Source organism: Trichoderma atroviride, chromosome 7 (genome assembly GCF_020647795.1).
Source record: "Trichoderma atroviride chromosome 7, complete sequence".
NCBI lineage: Eukaryota > Fungi > Ascomycota > Sordariomycetes > Hypocreales > Hypocreaceae > Trichoderma > Trichoderma atroviride.
Genome location: NC_089406.1, coordinates 2,794,177 through 2,816,492, shown reverse-complemented (window position 1 = coordinate 2,816,492; position 22,316 = coordinate 2,794,177). Strand labels below are relative to the sequence as shown.

General features: G+C 50.9%; 10 protein-coding genes across 11 annotated transcripts; 5 read left to right on the top strand and 5 right to left on the bottom strand.

Annotated features, from left to right (window-relative positions):
* Nucleotides 1-1,060: 1,060 nt before the first annotated feature.
* TrAtP1_012922 (uncharacterized protein) lies at nt 1,061-2,543 on the top strand. The gene is made up of 3 exons (XM_014088612.2): nt 1,061-1,320; nt 1,463-1,636; nt 1,692-2,543. Exons 1-3 carry the CDS (start codon nt 1,147-1,149, stop codon nt 2,181-2,183), a joined length of 840 nt encoding a protein of 279 aa, XP_013944087.2. The 5' UTR covers nt 1,061-1,146; the 3' UTR covers nt 2,184-2,543.
* On the bottom strand, nt 2,544-4,977 carry TrAtP1_012921 (uncharacterized protein). Its single transcript, XM_014088611.2, has 7 exons — nt 4,790-4,977; nt 4,549-4,624; nt 4,344-4,460; nt 4,190-4,277; nt 3,987-4,124; nt 3,460-3,927; nt 2,544-3,408 (listed from the first exon to the last, which is right to left on the bottom strand). Exons 1-7 carry the CDS (start codon nt 4,799-4,801, stop codon nt 3,162-3,164), a joined length of 1,146 nt encoding a protein of 381 aa, XP_013944086.1. The 5' UTR covers nt 4,802-4,977; the 3' UTR covers nt 2,544-3,161.
* Nucleotides 4,978-6,565: 1,588 nt separating this feature from the next.
* On the top strand, nt 6,566-7,920 carry TrAtP1_012920 (uncharacterized protein; the record flags this gene model as incomplete). The annotated part of the gene is made up of 4 exons (XM_066115722.1): nt 6,566-6,674; nt 6,756-6,794; nt 6,856-6,953; nt 7,027-7,920. The coding sequence occupies 4 exons, from the start codon at nt 6,566-6,568 to the stop codon at nt 7,918-7,920; spliced, it is 1,140 nt and encodes a 379-aa protein (XP_065971821.1).
* Nucleotides 7,921-8,281: 361 nt separating this feature from the next.
* On the bottom strand, nt 8,282-9,522 carry TrAtP1_012919 (uncharacterized protein; the record flags this gene model as incomplete). Its single annotated transcript, XM_066115721.1, has 2 exons — nt 8,282-9,032; nt 9,458-9,522. The coding sequence occupies 2 exons, from the start codon at nt 9,520-9,522 to the stop codon at nt 8,282-8,284; spliced, it is 816 nt and encodes a 271-aa protein (XP_065971820.1).
* TrAtP1_012918 (uncharacterized protein) lies at nt 9,369-12,886 on the top strand. Its single transcript, XM_014088608.2, has 6 exons — nt 9,369-9,956; nt 10,023-10,172; nt 10,235-10,626; nt 10,681-10,774; nt 10,837-11,477; nt 11,547-12,886. Exons 1-6 carry the CDS (start codon nt 9,812-9,814, stop codon nt 11,688-11,690), a joined length of 1,566 nt encoding a protein of 521 aa, XP_013944083.1. The 5' UTR covers nt 9,369-9,811; the 3' UTR covers nt 11,691-12,886.
* Nucleotides 12,461-14,807, bottom strand: TrAtP1_012917 (uncharacterized protein; the record flags this gene model as incomplete). Its single annotated transcript, XM_014088607.2, has 3 exons — nt 12,461-12,801; nt 12,864-14,480; nt 14,549-14,807. 3 exons carry the CDS (start codon nt 14,805-14,807, stop codon nt 12,461-12,463), a joined length of 2,217 nt encoding a protein of 738 aa, XP_013944082.2.
* A 1,421-nt stretch (nt 14,808-16,228) lies between these two features.
* On the top strand, nt 16,229-18,081 carry TrAtP1_012916 (uncharacterized protein). Of its 2 annotated transcripts, XM_066115719.1 has the most exons (5): nt 16,229-16,413; nt 16,503-16,569; nt 16,639-16,648; nt 16,711-17,615; nt 17,671-18,081. In XM_066115719.1, the coding sequence occupies exons 1-5, from the start codon at nt 16,342-16,344 to the stop codon at nt 17,772-17,774; spliced, it is 1,158 nt and encodes a 385-aa protein (XP_065971818.1). In that variant the 5' UTR covers nt 16,229-16,341; the 3' UTR covers nt 17,775-18,081. The 2 variants fall into 2 exon arrangements, with proteins under 2 accessions (XP_065971818.1, XP_065971819.1); XM_066115720.1 differs by having other exon boundaries at nt 16,639-17,615.
* Nucleotides 18,082-18,508: 427 nt separating this feature from the next.
* TrAtP1_012915 (uncharacterized protein) lies at nt 18,509-20,237 on the top strand (the record flags this gene model as incomplete). Its single annotated transcript, XM_066115718.1, has 2 exons — nt 18,509-19,639; nt 19,707-20,237. The coding sequence occupies exons 1-2, from the start codon at nt 18,935-18,937 to the stop codon at nt 20,235-20,237; spliced, it is 1,236 nt and encodes a 411-aa protein (XP_065971817.1). The 5' UTR covers nt 18,509-18,934.
* A 275-nt stretch (nt 20,238-20,512) lies between these two features.
* On the bottom strand, nt 20,513-20,725 carry TrAtP1_012914 (uncharacterized protein; the record flags this gene model as incomplete). The annotated part of the gene is made up of 1 exon (XM_066115717.1): nt 20,513-20,725. The coding sequence occupies one exon, from the start codon at nt 20,723-20,725 to the stop codon at nt 20,513-20,515; it is 213 nt and encodes a 70-aa protein (XP_065971816.1).
* Nucleotides 20,726-20,780: 55 nt separating this feature from the next.
* Nucleotides 20,781-22,166, bottom strand: TrAtP1_012913 (uncharacterized protein; the record flags this gene model as incomplete). Its single annotated transcript, XM_066115716.1, has 1 exon — nt 20,781-22,166. The coding sequence occupies one exon, from the start codon at nt 22,164-22,166 to the stop codon at nt 20,781-20,783; it is 1,386 nt and encodes a 461-aa protein (XP_065971815.1).
* Nucleotides 22,167-22,316: the final 150 nt, after the last annotated feature.

Sequence of the window (22,316 nt, the reverse complement as noted above, 5' to 3'; positions counted from 1 at the left end):
CCTTCTCTAACATCTAAATAAATCTCATCTTAGTCAACCAAGATCAAGCGGGGGTGGGTCTTACAATGTGCGTTCATGACATGATTAACGGCGGAGCCTCTATACAATACGCATATCCCACTGTCATCTGACCATTTGCATCGTCTACAAATGGCTCAACCCGTTTTGATAAAGCGGGCTATGTTTCATTTTTTTCCCCTCAGAATGACATATACATGCAGGCTGATCAACTTGGAATAAGCAATAAGCGAGGTCGAGTCGCCCTTCTCAAGTCTTTTAGACAGAGCTCATTAGAATCATCTTTACCTATATCAAAGACTTATACACGTATGCTCCATTCGACAAAGCAGCGATCAAACAGCCCAGTCATAAATATGCTCATGCAATGCCCCAACATTCTCTAGCCTTGGTAGCAATCAGGGCCAAAACAAACAAGAAAGTAGCCTCGTGCCGGCTGAAAAGAATCATAATCCCCTTCAGCTTACTTCGAACCACCTTAAAAAAATATAAAAGTCAATCCGAATGTAGACCCTGACTCACGCAAGGGTTTTCATCTTATGCCATAGGTACCTGTAGCTTACCGTACCATATCCGAGACTAGTATTACCGCGCACGAGGCGGGGAACACAGTTCTTGGCGGTAACACTTGAAAAGCAATCAAAGCCTCCCGTAAGTACATCCAGATACAGGAAGAACTATTGGATAGATACTCCATACGTGCCCCATCCGGAATCCCATCTTGCATGCCCGCGCGGGTCCAAGACGGAATCTACTTGAGCTGCCTTATTCTATGGGCTCTGCCCGCATGTCGAGCTGCAGCCGACAAGACATCTCGCCTAGTGCTAGCTAGAGCTTCTTCCCATACTGGCTGTTTTAGGGGACCAGAGCTTCAGAAGCTTCGACCTTGCAGCCAATCACGTCACGGCAGGCTTCCACCACAATCTCCTGCACAGCCACACCACATCTCCAGGCACCCAAAGCAACTCAAAAAAAGCCGCCTCCCACCAGCCACTTTCCCCACCCGGTCCAGTGATTTCTAGCCGACATCATTCATTCCGCCACAGCGATCGCCCTTTCTTGTAACAAACGAAAATCTTCCTTTCAAACATACAAACGAACAGATTCCCCAGAGGAGAGCGAACAAACATGGCGTCCACCGCGAAATACCAGCCCGCCGCCCAGCACGAGCCCGACGACGACTACACCCACGCACCGCCCGCGTACGGCAGCACCGCAGCCGAGGCGTCGTCGTCGGCGCACGATCCTGGCTTGTCTGCCCAGCCGCGCAGCAGCGATGACAACATCCCCGACGATTTCAAGGTAGGTCGAAAGTAATATGCCTCTTCACTGCATTTTGGCCTTTTCTCCCTCAACTTATCCTATTAAAAAAAAGTCTTCTCTTCTCTGCTATATATAACAAAAAGAAAAGGGATCTCTTTACTGACGTCACTTGTTCACTTAGTTTGGAGGCTCTGTCGCTGAAGCCACCGTCGATATTCGCAACCAATTTGTCCGCAAGGTCTACAGCATCCTCACCGTCCAACTCATCGCTACTGCGGCCCTCGGCTCCGTCAGCTTCTTCAGCGATGCATACAAGAACTGGATCCAAAGCCACCCGGGCCTTGTCTGGGCATCGGTACGTTGTTTCGCCCCAATACAAGTATGCTTATAGCTAACACCATGTTTTTCAGCTCTTCGGCGCCATGATCTTCATGGGTCTCACCTACTGGAAGCGCAAATCCTACCCAACCAACCTCCTCTTCCTCTCCCTCTTCACCCTCACCGAAGCCTACTCCATCTCCGTCATCGTCTCCTTCTACAACACCCGCATCGTCCTCAGCGCGACAATCATCACCGCCGGCATCTTCGTCTTCCTCACGGCCTTTGCCAGCCAGTCCAAGTACGACTTCACCTCATGGATGCCCTACCTCTTCGGCGCCCTCTGGGGGCTCGTCATCTTTGGCTTCATGGCAATGTTCTTCCCCTACAGCTCCACCGGCGAGCTCATCTACGGCGGGCTCGCGGCCCTCATCTTTAGCGGCTACATCCTCGTCGACACGCAGATGATTATGCGCCACCACCATGTCGAGGAGGAGATTGCCGCCGCCATCAGCCTGTATCTCGACATCATCAACCTGTTCCTCGCTATTCTGCGTATTCTCAACAGCCAGTCTAACAACTAAACCTGGTGAATGGCCGGTTGTTTATAACTCTGCTCGTACTTGATGCAGAGCTTCAAGATTGTGACTTAGGCCCAAACGGGCTGTCGAGTGTTTGATTGTGATTTTTGTCTTTTTCTCGCAAATGTACTAGGATAATGGGTTAAAGTGAGACAGGAGTGCATCGGATAATTATTGCTTCTTTTTTTTTCTTCCTTTTTTTCCCGTTTCTTTTTTGTTCATCTCTTCTCTTTTGTTTTCGATGGTTGCCTTCAGTTTTTCTCTTCTTGTAGCGCAACAGATTCTCAGTGTATTGAATGGAATAAATAGCTCCTTTCAACTCTAAACATTCGGTTTGACCAAGTTTACTACAAGACAAGCTTGGTCAACGTGAAGAAGGTTTTGAATGTATTTGATATCTGCATTAGAAGTCCACTACAGTAGCTAGAAATAAATAAAAAAGGCAGTTAAAAAAACAGGGGTACCATTTAACAAGATGGCTACTGATGCAGCTTTAAAAAAAAATTAGGATACCTTGCGAGGGTGTACAGAAAGAGGCTGGGCAGCAATATGAAAACTCCCAAAAGATGCCAAAGCACACATATAGCTCTGCTCCGCATAGTATTATGCTGAGTAGCCGCATATCTCCGCCTTTGCCATTTTGAGAGACCCTCCTTCGTCGGGGTATACGTCGTCTTGTTCCAACGGCATTCATCCTCTCCGTATACTCCACCGTGCAACTCCCCTTCCCTCAGCCCCTCTTCTCCAGCTCAACCGCAAAGGTCACTTCTCGAGTTGTCGTAGGTCGCAATAAATAAATAGATGGAAAAAAGTAAAAATCAAACTCGATTCTGCAGCAGCTGGGAGAGGGGTGCTCTCATCTCTTTGCTCTTCAGTTTGTGTAGGAGAGGTAAAACCCAACGCCGGCAGCGATAAATAGACCAACGTCGCAATTTACTTTTATAATGCCGAAGAAAGACCTAATATGTGATTCGAGAGAATCTACTCCTCGGTGACACTGGTTTCCAGCGCGGGAGACGCCTGGGCGGCGGCAGTCTCGCGCTGCATGCGGGCCTCTATCTCGCGGAGCTGCGATTCGCGCGCCAGCAGCTCTTGTCGCTTCTCGTTGATCTCGCGCTGGACCTTGAGCTCAATCTCGCGCAGCTTCTCCTCCTCTCGTCGAAGCTGCTCTTCCTTGAGACGGACAGACTGGGAAGCCAAGTCCTCAGGGTTCATGGAGCTATCAAGTCTGTTCTCAGTTAGTTTGCGAAGGATGCTAGCAGATCATAACTGTGCTTACCCAGAGGCACCGCCATCCACACTCTTAGATAGTTTCTCGGTACGGTAGTTCTCATACAAGAAATCGTGGGTGATTTCTTTCAAATCAGCCAGGTGGCTGTGCAGAAGGGCTGATCGAATAGCCAGGAAGTCTGAATGACGAGGGTTCTCGACTTCAACGACACCCCATGGGTACTGGCGGGCACGGACCTTGCGGCCACCAATCTCGACCACGTCTTCTGAGCCAACAATGGCAAAAGGCATGAGGCCTCTCAACTCGGCATTCTCCTCAACGGTATCTTCGTCGTCTTCCTCAATGTCGTAGGGGAAGTTGTAAACGGGGATTCTGTAGTGCTCAATGTCCTCCATGACCAGCTTCTTCGACTCTGCAAGCTCCTGGGGGGTCAGAGTATCGGCTCGGCCAATAACGGGAATAACGTTGACACGGGGCGCAAGACGCTTCATCAATTCGATATCGAGCTCTCGGAGCCTGGTGACAACGGCGCGTTAGCGGCCAAGTAACTGGGGTGACACAAGGAAGAAGCTTACCCGTGGCCGGTAGGGGTGATGAAGTAAAGCATGGCGTGGACACGGTTGTCCCTGAAGCGAGGGTTACGCTTGATACGAGACTCTTCGGCCAGAATATCATCGTATTGTCGCTCGAGGTAGCCAACGATTTCTGAAAAGCTATAGTTGATGGTTTAGCGTGCATGCGTCGAGATATTAGTGAAGGGTGTTTGGGCGGGGCTAACCTGGCCTCGTTGTCGATCTGGTCGCCAAATCCAGGGGTATCGACAATGGTCAGCGAGATTCGGGTGCCTTCCTCGTCAAGTTCAAGCTCTGATGAAGCAATTAGCAGAGTTTAGACAAAAAAAAATCACAATGTTGGAGTCTAATGTCACGTACCAACCGTAAGGGGCTTGATCTTGACGCCCTCCTCAATGTGCGCGTTGGAAGCATCGTCGGCTTCCTTATGCTCGAGAACAGACTTGCCGCAGAGCGTGTTGACAAAGGTGGTTCGGCCTGCAGAGGCACAATGTGAGTCTGGAAATCCCCCTTTGAAGCTGCGGGCGGGCGAATTGTATCGCGAATGGGTAGGGCAGCGACGTACCAGTGCCAGAGGCGCCACACACCATCAGGCAGAACTGAATGCCCTTCTTGACATTCTTCTTTCGGCGGATTACCTTCTATGGAGTCAAGAGCTGTTAGTTTTTGCGCGTTCTCGTGCCAAAGGCCGTGGCGTGGGCCGCAGCATCGCCCTGAAGAGCATGTCTTGGAAGCGACGCATGTGCATCCCTATTCTTGGACTGGCACGCCAAAAAGATTTGCGGGAGACGGGAGATTGGACGTACGGAGGACATCATGAGAGGCGACTGTAGAGAGGGGGGAGGGACCTTGGAACGGTGGGCGAGGATTTGCAGAAGCAACGAGAGTGAAGAGAGAGGAATGGGTCAAGACGAAGCTCTTGATGGGGGAAAAAGATGGAAGAATTGGGGCGGTTTGGTGGCGGTGATTAGAGGCCAGGGGAAGTGCTAGCTAAAGGGGAAGAAGGCGTTGTATCTGGCGTTTGCGAGTCCAATTTCACGCCTGCAGAGCTGTCGGGTTGGACCTTCAGTTCAGGGGGGGCCACCAGCTAGGCCCAGAAGAGCAGACCGCCCCTACCCACGGCCCTGGCCTGTAGCTCCCTACTACGAACGAGAATCGGCGGTGGTGGCACTAGGCGCCAGGTACAGCGGAGGTACTGCTGCCAGTGCCGCCCGGGGAACGGCAGTGCTGGCTCTCAAGAAGGTACTGCGGGAGTACCTGGGCTGGAAATCATGCAATCCCAAAACGCACTAACAGACGCAACCTGGACAGAGAAATCGCAGTACAGTACGAGGCTACGGAAATTCACCAGGAAGCACAGCATACAGAAGGACATGTGCAGCTGCTGGAAGAGAACTGAATTAACAAGTGAATCTCGCCATCAAGTATCTTTCTGCTTGACATCATCTCGCTCTACCCCAACTTTGAGAGATGGCCGCTTGGTACCTGGCTGATTGGGCATAAAGTAATACGAGCAAGCGAAGATTATGCTTGGAGATGAAGTGCCCAAGTGGCCTTTTATAGGGACTGGACCTACCTGTATTAGGCACCTGGCCCTGTTCCCCAGAAAATCGCCAACATACTGCGTTTTGTACTAGACGGTATTGAGCCGCCTCGTATTCCAATGCTACGCAGCAATTACACCAGACCTGATGCTCCAACTCGTATTACCATCTACACAGAGCATCCAAGGCCTCTCGTCTACCCAACTACGGGCCTCTGTGTATATCTGGTAATACCACAGCTTTCTAAAGGAGCTACAATTCATCTTTGTAAACTATTTCTGCTTTATTCATGCTCATAATAGGCATTCAGTATTGCGCCCAGCCTGTATTTTACAATACCTACTCCAAGATGCGTATCGCGACTCAAGATTGAAAGGGGCAGCCGGGCCACTCACTTCTAGCGTGCTGTCGCTACAAGGCCGCGCGCCCAGCGACCCACGGCCTGGTAGCAGTACTGCACTGCGCTGCAGGCTTGTACCAGCTAAGCAGCACGCCTAAACTTCAAACAGCAGCAAAGTTCATCAGTACATACATTGATGTACACGCATCTATCGCTCTGTGGAATCGCATTTGACTTTGACAGGTGGATGCCTTTGCAGCGTCTGCATCCCTATCTCACTGTCTCTCCCTTCTCCATCCTCGTGCATCCATGCGCCTCCAAGGATCGCTGCAGCAGATGCATTCATGCCTTCTTTGCTGACGGCCAGCGTTCAAGCTTATGTTGCTGGCGATTCCAGCTTCTAAAGCCGATAGCTGGCGGGGCCAGTGACTGCAGTGACCGACCACCGAGCACCGCAGAGTCCACCCAAGATTGCCGAGCTGCTGGGCATCGCCGTCAACAACATCCGAACATACCCAGTGATACCCCCAGCGCGAACGCTTTTTTTACGGAACCAGGAAGAAACTGCTTCTGCATCTAGAGCACGAGTGATACGAGAGGCTATTCCGCTCGGGACGTGATTGATTTTCTCTTTATTTTCTCTTCTATTTCTCTCGTCTTTTTGCACATCACTCTCGGCTGAAACCGCTCTCACCGCGATGAATGTACGACCGCCTATAGAGTCGTCCTCTCCCACGGCGGTTCTATCTGTGGCCTTTAACAAAGACTCCAGCTGTTTTTCCGTGGGTTTGGAGTCCGGAATCTGCGGTAAGTCACCTTATAGCGGACCCCTTGATGAAACCGGACTTTACAGCCAGCTGACCATGAGATCGTCATCATGATATACAGTCTTTCATACCAAATCATGCCTGCTCAAGGCATCAAGAGGTACGCGATGACCATGCCACATACTGGCTATTTATATGCAAGGCAACTAACATCTGATGAGATTTCAACGCCGGCATCGGCCTTGTACGGATGATGGGAACGACAAACTACCTCGCTCTTGTTGGCGGCGGTAAATCTCCAAAATTCGCCATGAACAAGGTATCTATTCCCGTTTGTCCCGCAGCACTATTACACTATTGAAGAATGGACATCTGATTCGGCATGTTTCTAGGCCATCATATGGGACGACATGAAAGGCAAAGTTGCGTTGGAAATCTCAGCCCTCAGTGCTATTCGCGGCGTCCAGCTGAGTAGGGATCGCATCGTCGTCGTCCTGCAGAATAGCGTGCGTGTCTACTCGTTCGCTAAGCCTCCAGAGCTGCTTCACGTATACGAGACCGCCGATAACGTCCTCGGCCTGTGCTGTCTCTCAGATAAAAAGCTTGCCTTTCCAGGCCGCACAACAGGACAGATCCAGCTCGTAGAGCTTGGCACGGGTAATGTTAGCATCATTCCAGCTCACTCATCTGCCCTCAAAGCTATTCAGCTCAGTGCAGACGGAGAGCTGCTGGCCAGCGCCAGCGAAACTGGAACTCTTATCCGTGTATATTCGACCAGCAACTGCGCCAGGTTAGCAGAACTTCGCAGGGGCATCGACCCGGCAACCATATTTTCCCTCGCCTTCTCCCCATCTGGATCATTACTGGCCTGCACATCTGACAAATCTACGCTTCACATCTTCGACGTACCCCATCCCCGGCGGCCGAGTGCTCATCGTAGCCCGCAGCCAGGTAGTGCAGGATCAGATGCAGATGTCGGGAAATGGGGCATTCTCAGTAAAATCCCACTTATGCCGCGAATGTTTTCCGACGTCTACTCTTTCGCTTCGGTGCCCTTCGAGGCCGGTAACGAGTCCATGATTGGCGGCATACCATTTACAGAGGGCACCGTGTTGGGAACTACAAGGCCTCCCAAGGGAGTTATTGGATGGATTAGCGAGGATAGCCTTGCGGTTATTGGCGCAGGCGCGGACGCACGATGGGAGAAATTCACATTGGTCGATGGCGATGACGGAAAGCGGCACTGCGTCCGCGAAGGCTGGAAACGATATCTAGGAAACTCATGAGACAGAGGTAAGGAAGAAATATCCAAGGGTAACGAATGATTTGACTCAGATGCAACGGAGGTATGGCGTTTTTTGGGTGGGCAGCAATAGTAATGTTTGGAAAGAGACGTGGGAATATTTTGGGTAATCGCCCTGTTAGGGACTATAGTTGTAGCTTTGGACCAGATGTTAATCTTGACGGCGTCGAGGAGATCGGCTTCTATTTCTCCTATGACCGTCGTCGTCTCCTCTCCTTCTCCTGCGTCTTTCCCGCTCATCATCTCGTCTGTCATCGTCTCTTCTATGGGACCTGCTGTCATCATCTCGTCTGTCGTCGTCTCTTCTGTGTGATCGCCTGTCCTCAGACTTCTTTTCCCGCCGCCTATGGCGCTCCGGTGAATCCCCCCCGAGAAGTATCTCTGTGCCGCCTATGGCGCTCTCTCGAGTCATCTCGATATCTTTCTCGTCTCGATTCGCCCTCTGAAGGTCGTTTTTCTTTCTCCGGTCCCTCTTCCCTCCGAGATCTAGATTTCTCACCTCGGCCATCATCTCCCTTCTCTCGTCTTGATCTGTGGTGTCTGTGATGTCTGTGCCTGTCTGATATCTCTTTCCTGTCAGCTCGCCGCCGCGCATCTTCCACCTCTTTCTTCTTCTCCTCAATCAAGAAGCCCTTCATCGGGTCGTCGTCATCGTGATCTCGCATCAACAGAGCCAGTTCTCTCTCCTCTGGTAGCATTGGTCGCTGAATTTCCTCTTCTTCGCTCATCTCGTCGTCGGACACGGGTTTGCCCTCTCTGCGTTGGACATCTTCCCAGCCAATCTTGTATTCGTCTTGGTCTTCGTCGTCTCGAGCTTGGTACCGAGCGTGGTCGACTCGTAGTAACCGGCCTCCAATCTCGGCACCTCCTAGATTGTCCACTGCTAGATCTGTGCTCCGCTGGTCTTCGTATTTCAGCCAGCCGAAGCCCTTGGATTTCCCTGTTTCCTTGTCGCGCACGAGTTTTAGGAATACCGGCTCGCCGAATTGGGAGAATATTGTAGCGATGTCGCCTTCGGAAAGTTCATATGGGAGGCCGCCGAAATAGACAAAGGCTGTGTCGCGATAATCTACATGCCATGACGCGTCCGGGGAGCTTGGAGCATGTCAGCTTTTGCGCTTCGCAAGTAATGGTTGGCGGAGTGTTCAACTACAGCAGACTCACATTCCATTTTCAATCTCTTTTTTTGTTGAGCGCTTGAATGGCGCGTATCTGATTCATAGTGACTGACTCGACAGGCAAGACTCTTTTCCAACAAATGTTACAAAAAAGGAACAAGAGGCGTCGGGTTGTGTTGTAGTGATTATCGCAGTCATGCAAGGCTGAAATGTAGCGATCTGCAGTGGCTGCTAGCTTGCAAGGCTACGGGCTGCAATAGCACCTGGAGTCTGCTGGAGGCCACCGCTCTTCGGGCTTTCGTTAGCGCTGGGAGCTGTACTGTGCCGGGTCATCTCCCGGACCGACAAGACTCCCCAAGCAGCGACCCTGAAGGAGGAGCTTCTGCCGCAGCTCTGGGTAACTATCCTCGTCTCCAAGACTTGTGTCGTCGTATTCCTAATACTCGAGCCGGAGCTAGACGAGACATTGACGAGCAGTCTGCCGGCGCAGAGGCTTTTCTCCGCCACGTCGCATCACCGTTGGTATATCTTCAGCAGCAAGATGCTCCACCAACATCCCTAGATCTCCATCATCCCACCTTCAGACTGCAACGACATCAAGCGCGCGCCTTGCCCCTATAACATCCTCGGCTACCAAACCACGCGCTGAGTACGGACGAGTACGCATATGCTGTGATTCAGCGACCTCTCATATTTCTTCTTGCAAGCATTCTGGTTTAGCGAAGCTACCATCTCCGAGGTGCGGGGGCCGTGACCATGGCGAACAGGATATCAACATATACGATGACATCAAGGGACGGCGACAGTCAAAATGGCGAGCCAAAGAGGAATTTATGGACGTCCATGCTAGAATCAGTTGCCAGCGGCAAGCGATTACCAGAAAAGAACCTTTTAGTCATGGGTATGGAAGCGCCCTTCTCACAGAAGATGGCTCCAGCTTTCAGGTGGTAGCTGACCGTACACTCAGGAGGCACTCCGGAATCGCAGCGAGAGTTCTTGGAGTCTCTGTCCGGATCCGAGCCGAAGCGCAACTTTGACCGACAAAAGATTCCGCCGATTGCGAACAATTATGCTTTGGGTTATACGTACTATGATGTTCTCGACGCAGATCAGGATGGTTAGTCCGCCTCGAGCCGCCCGGCTGTGGGAATGCCATTGTTGACTAAACGGTGTTGGCAGATACACTTGCTCGAGTTTCTCTCTACCTTCTTTCGCAGCCGTCGGGCGAATTCGCTTCGCTCGTTGCCCCCTTGCTCACGCCCGAAACGATACCAAATACTGCGCTGGTAATACTGCTGGATTGGTCGCAACCGCATCTGTGGCTTCGTCAAATCTGGACCTGGCTGCAAGTATTCCAAGAGGTCTTGGAACACCTGAGTAGAGATGTGCAGACCGAAATGGAAGATGTCATGAACGCATGGAAAGAGAGGGGCAGAGGAAGCTCTTCGGTCAACCTGGACGGTACTCCCTCCGCCACCGTCGCAAACGGCGACAGCGATGGCTCACTACCGCTTGGTCCGGGCGAGTGGACTGAGCCTCTTGGCTTGCCCTTATGCGTTGTGTGTCAGAATGTAAGTTGACGTCACATTACCTTGTTTCATGCTCTTCATCCTAACAGACTGCAGTCACAAAAGATTGATTTTCTAGAAAAGAGCAAGGGGTGGAAGGAACCGGACTTTGACGCAGTGCTACAGAATCTACGAACAGTCTTATTGCGACGTAAGTATTTTTTATTCCTCTTTGAAATCTACATTTTTCTCTCAATGTCTAACATAGCTTAGATGGTGCTTCTCTCATTTACACTTCACAGAGCACGACCTCTCAGCTGCCTATTCTTATCCACTCCACCCTCGGCATTACATCTCTCCTAAAGCGACAGCCCCTGAAACACAATGTAATTGACCGAGATAAGATTGTCGTCCCGCCGAACTGGGACTCATGGGGCAAGATTAGAGTTCTTGGCGGCTCATTTGATACAGAAAAGGTATCTCAATACTGGTCTGAGGATATCAAGCTACCTCTTGGGGCCGCTCCCCCAAGCATGGCATTCCCTGATCCCGAAGACGACGACGAGAACGGTTCAAACCAGCTCCCTCAAATCGAGAGCGCCATTGCCCTCTACGAAGAGTGGTGCAGAGATCCGAATAGTGGAGGACTCGCCGTCGTAGAGAGCGCAATGAACGACGGCTCAGAAATAGCGATTGAAAGCGAGGATACGCAGGAATTCCTTGAACGGCAACTAAAGATTTTGGATGCGTACAAGTCAAAGGCACCCGAAAAGGCTACAGATAGCCCTCTCTCCAGCTCAACGAGGAAACTAGAGTTCAATGACGAGAAGACTGTGAATGAGCATATCGGTCCGGTGCAATTCAACATGGGTGGTATTCAGGTCGATGCTGACGATATGCTGCAACGCCTTAAGGTACGGATTCATCTCGGCATGAATAATAGGAATTATTTTTTCAGACATCTAACTAACATTTTCGAATAGGACCGCAACGCACACATCGCAACTGACTCTCCTTCAGCTGAACCAGAAGCTGCCGTTGGCAACATAGCCAAGGATTTCGACAACGAGCAGCTTCACGATTTCTTTTCGGGGTTGATGAACAGGACAGCCGGGGATCGGTCATGACGGAGATTCTTCAAACTTTTTTGCTCCCTCCAGTTTGGTTTAGTTTTTTAATGATCATCTTCAAAGCTTTGGCGGGTTAAAAAGAAATCATGTTTTCTTGTCTTGTTTTTTTCTGATTAAGCGGCAAGTTCCACGAGCGAGCATTTGGACACGAGCACACACACATACACGTAACAAAAAAGATGGAGGGCAATTGTCTTTTTCTGTATGTAGATTCAACTCTCATGATGATGAATTTTATTAGGAGGGGGGAATGGAAAGTTGGGCTTTGGAAAAACAAGAGAAATGATTTGGTCAAAGGGAGGAAGGGTATTAGGTAGGTAGGTAATAAGGTAGGTTGGGCGTGGTGGGGAAGAGGCATACATACAATTTCGTAGAATAGATACCCTTGACGATGAGGAACAACAAAAGAACTTTTTCAAAACTTTTTCTCAATTTTGTTTTCTCAATTTTTAACAGCTCAGTAATAGTAAGAGACGAAAATATCATTCAGTGTTTTGATGAACCCGAATAACACGTCTATTTTCACTGTAGTCTCTTGAGTATCAATGAAGCATGATCCAGCGAGACACCCTTTTTCATACCATTCAAATTCCCTAGAAGCCAAAGAAGAGCCAAAGAAAAGCCAAAGGAACGGCCTATAAGAAGAAAAGTAATAGACGGGGGGAAGAGAGGGAGAGAGACTCCTCGAGGAATCCGACTTCCCCTTTCAAAGCACATCGCCACCAAAGAACTGATTGTAAGAAAATACTGTGATTTGTAAACACCAATTACACTTTCCGTCGCGTTGACTTGTATCGCACATCCACAGTCTTCCCCTCCAGCCCCAATCCCAATCTCGCCACAACCACACCTCCCAGTAATCCCGGGAACAGCCACGGGTGCTGCAGCATCTCTGCCTCGAAAGCGTTGATCGTCTCTCGCGCGAGTCCGGTAAATTTTTCATCCGCTAGGAGCTCGCCGAGACGGAACAGATTGGAAACAGAGACCCCGTTAGTGGAAGGGAGCGAGGTGTCCATGCCGTCTTTGAGGCGGAGGATGGTGTGCGGGGAAGACGGTGTTGTTGAGTAAAAGGCGCCGGCAGAGTCATAAAAGAAGGCGTTTTGTGATTCTATCGAGAGTGTCAGTAGTTGTAAATGATCCTGGTTAGGCTTAGGAGTTGACAAGTCTTACTCTGCAGGTTGTCGGCAAACTCGAGGTAGCTTTCGTCGCCGGTGGCATCAAAAAGATCCAAAAGACCATGAGTCAAATACGCATAGTCATCCGCAAAGCCTTCAGTGTGCCTCCCATCGCTCCATATCCGATACAAGATCTTGTTCTTCTCATCCCAGAGCTTTTCTTTAATAAACGATATGCTCTTTTTGGCTGCGCCGAGATATTTTCGGCTCCTCTCTGGCTGCAGCTCCTTTAGAAAAGCTGCCGTCCGTATCAAAGCTGATACCACCAGACCATTCCATCCAGCGACAATCTTATCATCAACGTCTGGGTGCGGCCGTTCTTTTTCTCTCCTTTTCTTGAGCGCCTCCCGAGCAGTTTCTATATCTCGCTTCACGGTAGCAACGGGCACATTGAACTGCTTACTCAGCTCTTCTGGCGTTTTCCTAATCCTCAAGATGTTTTGGTTGATAAAGTCGTCGTTCGGGTCGTGATCCTCGTCCACATTTCCATCCTCTTGGACGTCCCAATATGCTTCGGCTATGGCGCTAATGTGCTTGTCATCAGCGTTGACGACGGAAGCAAATTCACGCCGTGTCCATAGATAATAGGCTCCCTCCCTCTTTTCGGCGTCTCCTCTCTTGGCATACGAATCTGCAGCTTCGGACGAGGCAAAACCGCCGTCCGGAAGGGCAATGGGCGGCGAGGTCAGATAATCGGCGAGCTCGATAACAACATTGTAAAACTCGCTGTCTTCCCTTGCACCGCTCTTTCTCCATGCCTCTAAGTACAGCTGTAGAAGCTCAGCGTTATCAACGACCAATTTCTCAAAGTTGGGTATGCTCCAATCGGGTGTAACCGAACATCGCGCAAATCCAGTGGCTCCAATGTGATCATGCAGCGCCCCATCTCGGATCTTACGCAAGGTATCCAGAGCCATATCCAGCGCATGCTTGCACTCAGCTTCACCCACAACATCTTGAACAGGCGCAGGAAAGTTGACCAGATTCAGGAGAAAGGCCAACTTGGGAGGCGTCAAGAATTTGGGTGCCAAGCCGAATCCTCCATACACCGGGTCAAAGGTTCCAGCAATATGCGTGTAAGCTTCTTCAAGCTGGTCAATGTCCAGCTCGCTGGAAACGTCCGTACTGTCGCTCACCTTGGCCACGGGCTGGTTGGACACCGGCGCAGCCCAGCCAGCCGGAGCGATCTGCTGCTGCTGTGGAGCCGCGATGCTTCGTTTCCCCAGAGTGCCTTCGGCCGCAAATTCACGCAGTTGGCCAATGACCTCGGTTGCCTCTTTACGGCATCTTGCCTGCTGATCCTTCCAGATATTGCGCACTTTTTTCACGATGACCAGAAAATCCAAGGGCTCGTCACCATGGTCCTCTGCAGCTCTCCTTGCTACGCTTGGACCCGGCCAGTACGTTCCACCAAAGACGGGCTCCAGTTCGGGCGTAAGGAAGAGGTTGAGCGGCCAGCCTCCAGAGTTGCTCACGGCTTGGACGTAGTTCATGTAGATGGTATCAATATCGGGGCGCACTTCGCGGTCGACGATGATGGGGATGAATGAGTGGTTTAGGACGGCAGCGCAATCGGGGTTCATGAAGGATTCGAGCGCCATGAGGCGAGAGACTATTTGGGTCAGCGAGATTGATCCCGTGAGGCACGAGAACGAGGTTTCCATCTGGTACAAGACTCACAGTGGCACGCTCTGTATCCAATGTGCAGAAAGATTAGCTTATTCTCCCTCCTCGCTCTTTCGACAGATTCGTCATCCAGCAGCTGCCATGCCACAAGACTATCGCTATAGCCCTTGACAAACGGCGACCTGCCTTCTTTTGCGCGATTCTGGAGAGGCGGTAGTTGAGCTTCTGTACTGCTGCCGCTGCTGTCTCCTCTCTCCGACGGCGGCGAGGATTTCATGGCGACAGCAGATGCTGTCAACTCGGAGACAACCATGATAGCGACCAAGATTCGTCGAGCTGATTGCTGTCGTTGCTCTTGTGTAGGTAGTTGATTGACCTGTCAGCTCCCCCGTCAAGCCGTGGATATGCTTATTTTCCGCAACTCGCCAAAGGTGTTGGATGATATGCGTGATCGTGTGTCTAGATGAGAGCATTAGCTATGCGCTGAAGCTCTCGCGCTTGGTTGCGACAGCAATAAGTCAAAAATGGCAGGGTAGGTAGATAGCGATAGTGGCAGTACCTGATCAGATAAGGCGCTGGATCTTATCGCGATTCGATCAAGACAGACAGGAAAGTTGTCCAGAGAGTTGGGAGCCTGGGATGGGTTGGGCAATGACGGAATAATGCCTACAGGTAGCTTACTCGCTATATTCTGGGGGGCACCGCTATCAACCCCGCCGAGGGGCTTGATAATGGCGCTACCCTAGACCTAATCGAGAGTCTTGTTGGGCTTGCGTGGACGAATCGAACGTTGTGAATGCGCCATTTCGGATGCAATGGGCAGAGGCCTTTGGTGCTATTCATCGGTGGTAGATAGGCAAAAGTGGCTGTTGGTGGCTGGGCGGTTTGGGTTGTATTGATGCTGGATGTGGTGTAGCAGCTTATGGTTACATTCCGCTGAGAACTGCTACTTTACGCATGCATTAACGCAGTATAAGTGCGTCGGGAATTCAATCAACCGCTACGTTATATCATGTACTACGTAGAATTGGATCATGTAGCTCTAAATTTTGCTTTCTACTTCTTCATCTTCTTCATCATAGATTTCCGATGCACGTCCATTTGACTCTTGTGTTGAAGCCAGTCGGATTACTGAATACCTAAATACCATTTGCGGACACAACTGCGGCAAATGGCTAGACTGGCATCAAGTCACTATTTGAACCTTAATCGTGACTGGGCATGCAGCTAGATGGTTGCTATGCCCTGTCACTTTGCTTATCGTAGCTGTAGGTTTGAAATCTTTTTTTAAGATTTTCGATGATATGAATCACCCTTTATTCGATCGCTGCGGCTCAGACAAAAAGGTCGAATGTCAGCGTCGATATAGCTCGATTACATCATCGCCGGATGAATGTGCTGCTACGATGAAGTTCACAGTTGCAAACTTATTACTCAGTATATAGCAAAGTACGAATAGGCACGCCGTAAATTGTAGGGTACAGTTTCCCAAAGAGAAGTAACATCAATACGTGCACACTCCATGACGCTGATATGCTTGAATCCATCAACGTAAATGGCTGCTCATCAAGCTGCAGGCCAGCGCCGCGGTACCTACAGCGTGCCTTGTAGTGGCGGATGGCGCTAATGCAGCCCGTTAACTTCGGCACGCTCAGCCGCTAAGCGCTACGTGGGACTGTAACTTTGCTCATGCAGGCATCTGCCCACTACTGCTAGCATGTCACTAGAGGCCCAGGACTCCTGGCAGCTTCTGAAAGCTTCATTCTTAGCCCTTTCCATCTCCATCGCCATTGCCATCTCCATCTCTGCTCCTTTGCAGTCTTCCGTCTGAGGCGCCACGCAGCTTCATGGAAGAACCGCAATACACCGTCTTTATCAGGGTGCCCATCCCCCGTCGGGGCTTTGTCGATCCAGCGCCGGTATGTGACTCGTACTAACGCTTTAGTACCACCTGCAGCAGTGACAACACCGCACCAGGCCTGCTAACACCTTATCTTTGTCTACATAGGTCAGCTGGGACGTCGCCAAAGATGAGGCCCTGTGGAAGATTCTCTCCGGACACAAGGAAATTGACTGTATGATGCAACCCTTGGTAGCGATGGCCCAGAGGACGGAAGCATGTTCGAGCTGCTAACAGCGTACAGGGAATCTAGTGTATGCCATCTATCAAAGCCGTGGCGATCCATTCTCCTGAGCTGCCCACTAACCATGCCCAGAGCCGACCGATTCGAAGTCCCCGTCGATTTTCTAGTGCAGCAGGTAGCCTACCTCAACGAACGACATCAATCACATTTCCGCGCCCAAGTGAGAAAAGCGACCGCCGCGGCCAAGGGCTCTGCTACCCAGTCACCTATACCCGGATCCGATTTGGCTGGTCTAGGCCATCTGAGGACACCGTCAGCTCTGTCTATACGCCGCGATGTGTCTGCGCTGCGCAACGAGAGCGGCACATTCGCATCCAATGCGCCGGCTCGCCCGACCATGTCGCGCAACACCTCGGCGACTACGACGGTCATGAGGGATGGCGGGGGCGCATCTCCTAGGACGAGCAACAAGCCCAGTCTCCGAGCGGCCGAGCCAGCTGGGCGGAAACGACTATCATCACTGCCAATGGAATCGCCAGTACCAAGGTCACCGAGATCTCCAAGGTCTCCCGAACAGCCTGCTGCTGAAATCGACAAAGCGAATTCTCCTGGCCCAGCCGATAATAGTTCAAGTTCCTCGTCCGACGATGACTCAATGCCGGTCCAGTCTCGCATCATCCGTCGGCCGCCGCGGTTTGGGCCGCAGGAATCATACCCGCCCGGCTATCAACCCGATGAGGACGACGAATCAGAACCTGCGTTTCAGCCGTATAGTGCGCCATTGTCATCGCCTGACATGTCATCGACGTTGAAATTGCAAGACCGAAATAAGCCGAGGCGAAATCAAAAGGCAGTTGCGAAATCGCCCTATCATTCGCAAACCTCTGACTCGTCAGCTAGTTCACCCGCCATGGTGCTGCGACCAACAAAGACGCGAGATGCCAATAATGCAACCTCGGTGTCGCCTCGTCAAAACGCAGAGCCGGGAAGCAGCGAAGAAACCCATAGCATCAGTAGCAGCTTTAGCGACTTGGATGGTAATTTTCTCCATGTTGCTCGTCTTACTCTCTTGCTAATGTTTAATTATTGCAGATGCGTCTGTCACACGATCCGCTATGGAAGAAGCGTACGCCAGTATGGATCGCGGCAGCGGAAGTCGCTTTAGCATCAGCCTTCCGTTTCGGAACAACCACTGAATCACTTTGACGTTGTTTATACCTAATTAATTTTTATGACGAATGGAAATCGACCTTTGCTTCTTTTTGGGTGTTTATCTCACAAGGGTTTATAATGAAGGGACCTAATGAAAGGACTATTTGGCGCCAGTGGCTGGAGTTGGATATCTAGCAACATCTATGATTTATACTTACAGATACACTGTCCATCTGCAAAGAGAGCAGCTGGTCCTTAGAGCAGAGAGTTTATTGTCCAGCTCTAGATGTTTAATCATGTTAAGCTGTGACTGGCCTATATTTAGGAAATATATGACAAGATTGTACCGCATGTTACGTTCTTCATTAGACATCCTGGTAAAGGTTGCTATCCAAAAATGATCCAGAAGGCCTACTACAATGAGTGTTTCACTCGCTTTGATAGCAGGATGATAGCAACAAAATAACATCATCTTCAAATCAATAGGCTTATGCGTGCTGCAAATGTCAATGTTGCGGCCAAGGCTCCATCTCCAAGCCAGCGTGTGCAACTCTGGCTGCGGGTGTTTGCAGCTGGTACACGGCTTTGCGCATCCAACTCTCTGTTTTTGGCCGCTGATGCTTAATCTCGAGAATAAAAAGCTGCTGCAAAAGATAACGAGGAGTTCCTGCACCTGGCACTCTCACCGCATCGCAGCTTGGTAGCTCTTGGCTTCCTAGCTTGACCTCTTGACTCGATTCTTTATCTCTACACCTAGAGGGATAAATAACCAAAAAGCCGAAGCGTTTCAATTCTCTATTTCGTCTTCAGACACATATTCTAAAGAGAAACAACGTCTTCTCTTCATCACCGCCACCATGTTTCGCCGTCTCTGGTCTGGCCTCCCACCAGATGCCCACTTTCCTTCAGATCTCAAAGGACTCGGGTTTGTTTGCCCTTTCGCACTCTTCCTTACTACACTCTGGCGAGAACTTTTGAAATACTCTTCTTCTCTCATAGATGTTTCTAACGAAATGGGTTGAACAGATACTTTGTCAACGATCAAGATGAAATCCGCTCCATCGAAAACCCGGACAACTACTTCAAATTCTTCCTTAATCGCAACCCGCGTATTTGTGCTCGCCAACGGTTCGAGTTTAACCGTAAGTGCATCTTATGCCTATGCATAGCATACTCAGCATTATTCATTATCCACTGTATTACAATGCGACTAACGTATATCCACTCCTTAGATGCCATGGAAGCCATCATCCACAAGCGTCTCGAGCGCCAAGGGCTGCTGAAGCTCCGCCTACCTTTCGGTGCGTGGGAGACGGAGCCTCATTTGCCTATTTTTATCACCCCAGAATTGGAAACCCGGTCTCGAATTGTCGTTATATTCGGTGAACCCACCCACGAGCTTGGAGTCCTGGCAGGTCGCGTGGCCAATGGACCGGGAGGCATCGACGAAGGGAGCGTCATCCCGGTTGTCCGAGCTGTCAAACTGCAGAAAGCATCCGGCAGCGATGACACTTCTCCAGGCATCTTATTAGCAAACATGGGTCAGACGTGCTGGTGGCCCGAGGGACAGCGAGCCATCACTGTGACGGCCAACAACGCCGTGCCGCTGCCTAGTCTGGTGCATAGAGGAGTGCAGCATGTGCCAACTATACACGATATTCCAGGCAACAATAGTGCAGAGGAACATGTCAAATACGTGTTTAACGAAGTACTTTCGCGCTGGGCTGGTGACAAGGCAATCGTGGACATAATAGCTACTGGAGAAAGCTGCGAGATTGTGGAGCGCTATTTGGACGGGGAGGGAGCCTGGAATATCTGGGGCAACAGGATCAGCACACTCGTCCTCCTTGGTCCGGTCTATGACTCAGAGGGGCTGAAGAATGAAAAGTTCAAGGACTTTATGGCAAAGGTAAGACGATGATACTTATCCCCTTCTAAACAAAAGGCAACCATTCGGCTAACAAAGGGTCCTTAAGCGAGCTCGTGCTTATGTGCTTTCTCATGAGCCCGTTGGCACCCCTCTAGCGCCTCCTGAAGGCAACTCGGACCGTTGGATCCCCTCTCTAGGCCTCCCATGCCTCTCTTCTTCCGAACCAATGTATACGGAGTCGATTTTTGTCCGAGCTCGGTCTCATATCCTCTCGTATCTCCAGGAGTTGGCTCTTGATCCCGATCATGAGAATCCACCCCTTGTTGTGCCGGCTGTTTGCCCCCTACCTACGACTGAGCAGAGTTGGGAGGAGGTACCGGAGGGAGAGAAACCTATCGTAATCAAGTCAGATCCCGATGAGTTGGAAGTGGATATTAGGCAGATTAAGCGCTGGAAGCAGTTTGAAGAGACTGGAAAGGCGCCAGAGACAGACGAGGAGATGGAGACTGAGGAGATGGCGATAAAGGAGATGAAAGTAGAGGAGATGAAAGTAGAGGAGATGAAAGTAGAGGAGATGAAGACAGAGGAGATGAAGACAGAGGAGATGAAGACAGAGGAGATAAAGGCAGAGCCTTGAGCTCGAATCAAGGTATAGGAACGCTGTCCTGATGTCCCAGACGCTCTCTGGGATGTTGATAACTCTAGATTCCTCATTTCATCTCAGCAGGTAGACGACTTCGTATAGATACACTGATATAGGCACATCTGGATGCGACCGCAAAGCAAAGACTGTGGCCTTCTTCATTAGCTGCTGCTAATACTACATGATATTTTGCATCGTGTTTTGAGAATGATTGTAGCAATACATCTTTTAATACATCAAAGAGAATAAATTTGGCGTATTGTGCGCATTTAAACTTTGAAATAAGTCATAATGCCAGGCTTTTGCGCCTGTATATCTTCCAACAACTCCCGTGTCCGCTTAACGCGGTCTTGAATAACTGCCTCTTCGGCTTCCCAGCGGCCTTCTGTCTCTCGTGACGGTCCACTCCAGAAGGAGAAGACGGATGACTGAGACCCTGTAGCCTTCTTGTCCTTTTCTTCCTTTGCTATTGTCGAAACCATGACGGTCCAATTATCTAGCCCGGTGGATAGACAGTTTCTACACGTTGATTTCGTATCACGGCCGTCGTTGTTTAATTTCGGGTTTCGAAGCTGTTCTTCTGCAAGATCGACTCCATCCCTCGTCCAGGCTAGGCCGTCGTCGCGTGAGCCTGTCGCATAGAGGATTTCGCCAATGTATAGATTTAGAGCGGCTTCTTGGCAGCGTTCTAGGGTGCTCCTCCAGGGGGGGAGATGTCCCGTCAGGTGGGGGCGGGGGATAATCTGGCGGGGCAAAGAGGTTCAATATCTGTTGATAGATGGGTTCGCGCTTGGATTTGGATAAGGGTGTGCGGGGTGGGTCGTTGGAGAGTGAGCGGCGGGCTTTGAGGATGGAGAGGTACATTGGTAGGGCGGAGGAGAGGTCGCCTTTGCGGGCCGTGTGGTTGGCCATGGCTGTCAGGGCGCTGAGGACGTTCATTGACGGTGGTTCGGCGCGATCCTTTAGGATTAGGGTTTTTGGATCGTATGGCAGTTTCTTTGGGTCTACGTCGGCGGTGGCCTCGGCTAGTGCCAGTTTGTAGAGAGACTCGGCGCCTCGGGGATTGCTCTTGAACTCCATGAAGCTTGCGTATTCTAGGCATGCTTCCACCTTTTGGCGGGGGTTCAGGCCTTTGGTCGCGAGGATCTTGGTATACCAGTTGTCGGCGGACGGGTAAGCGAGCTCGCAATCCTCTTCGCGAGGAGCTGAGGGGTTGCCTGGTGGGATTGGAGATGGGTGAGGATTGGACGGCCCGATGACGAATTCGGGAGGGGTGACGATGTTGCGCGTGATATCCCGCTGCCAGCCGTCGACGTGCTCTGCGGCTTTGGCGGCCAGCATGATGGCTTCGAAGTAGCCTCTCCGCCATTCCTCGGATTTGTCTGAGATGTCGCAGGCAATGAACTCGCCGGGCACCTCTAGCGATGGATCGATGATACCCGAGAGCTTCACGACGTCCTGTCCTCCCGTCTTCGGGTCTTCCAGCCGGATGACCACTCCGCGTGACAGCTCCAAGGCTCTAGCCCAATTGACCTCTCCATTCTTCGGGTCTTTGAAGTTGTTCGCATCGCGCAGGAATTTCCTCGTCAGATAGTGCCATTCGTGCGGCGTAGGGAAGTCTCGTTCCACGACCTCTTCGTTGACGGCGAACAGAATCGTCAAGACGCACACCACGACTCCCCACAATGTGAGGGTGTATCGCACCACGAGCTTCGCCTCGTGCTTCCACCACCGGCGTCGCTCAGAGGTATAGCACCGTACTGAGTTGGGGCTCGCTCTAGGGATGAAGAGAAAAGGCAGGATCGGTCGTGATCGGGTGTTGGATGTGGTGAGGCGGGACTGGTTGGCAAAACTTCTCAGGCATCGTGATCGGGATCCTGCCTGGGGGAATACAATCTTGCGGGTGATTAGTCTTGGGGCCATGGCGGCGCTGGCCTAGAAGCCGGAGTCCGGCTGGTGCGAAAGCCAAGGCAAATGGGTGGGATGATGCCTTTTTTCTTTGGTTGCTTTGTCGATTGAAGATGCGCTCATCGACCTGCGTATGTAGGTGTCTATCGGATAAGAGATATGCAG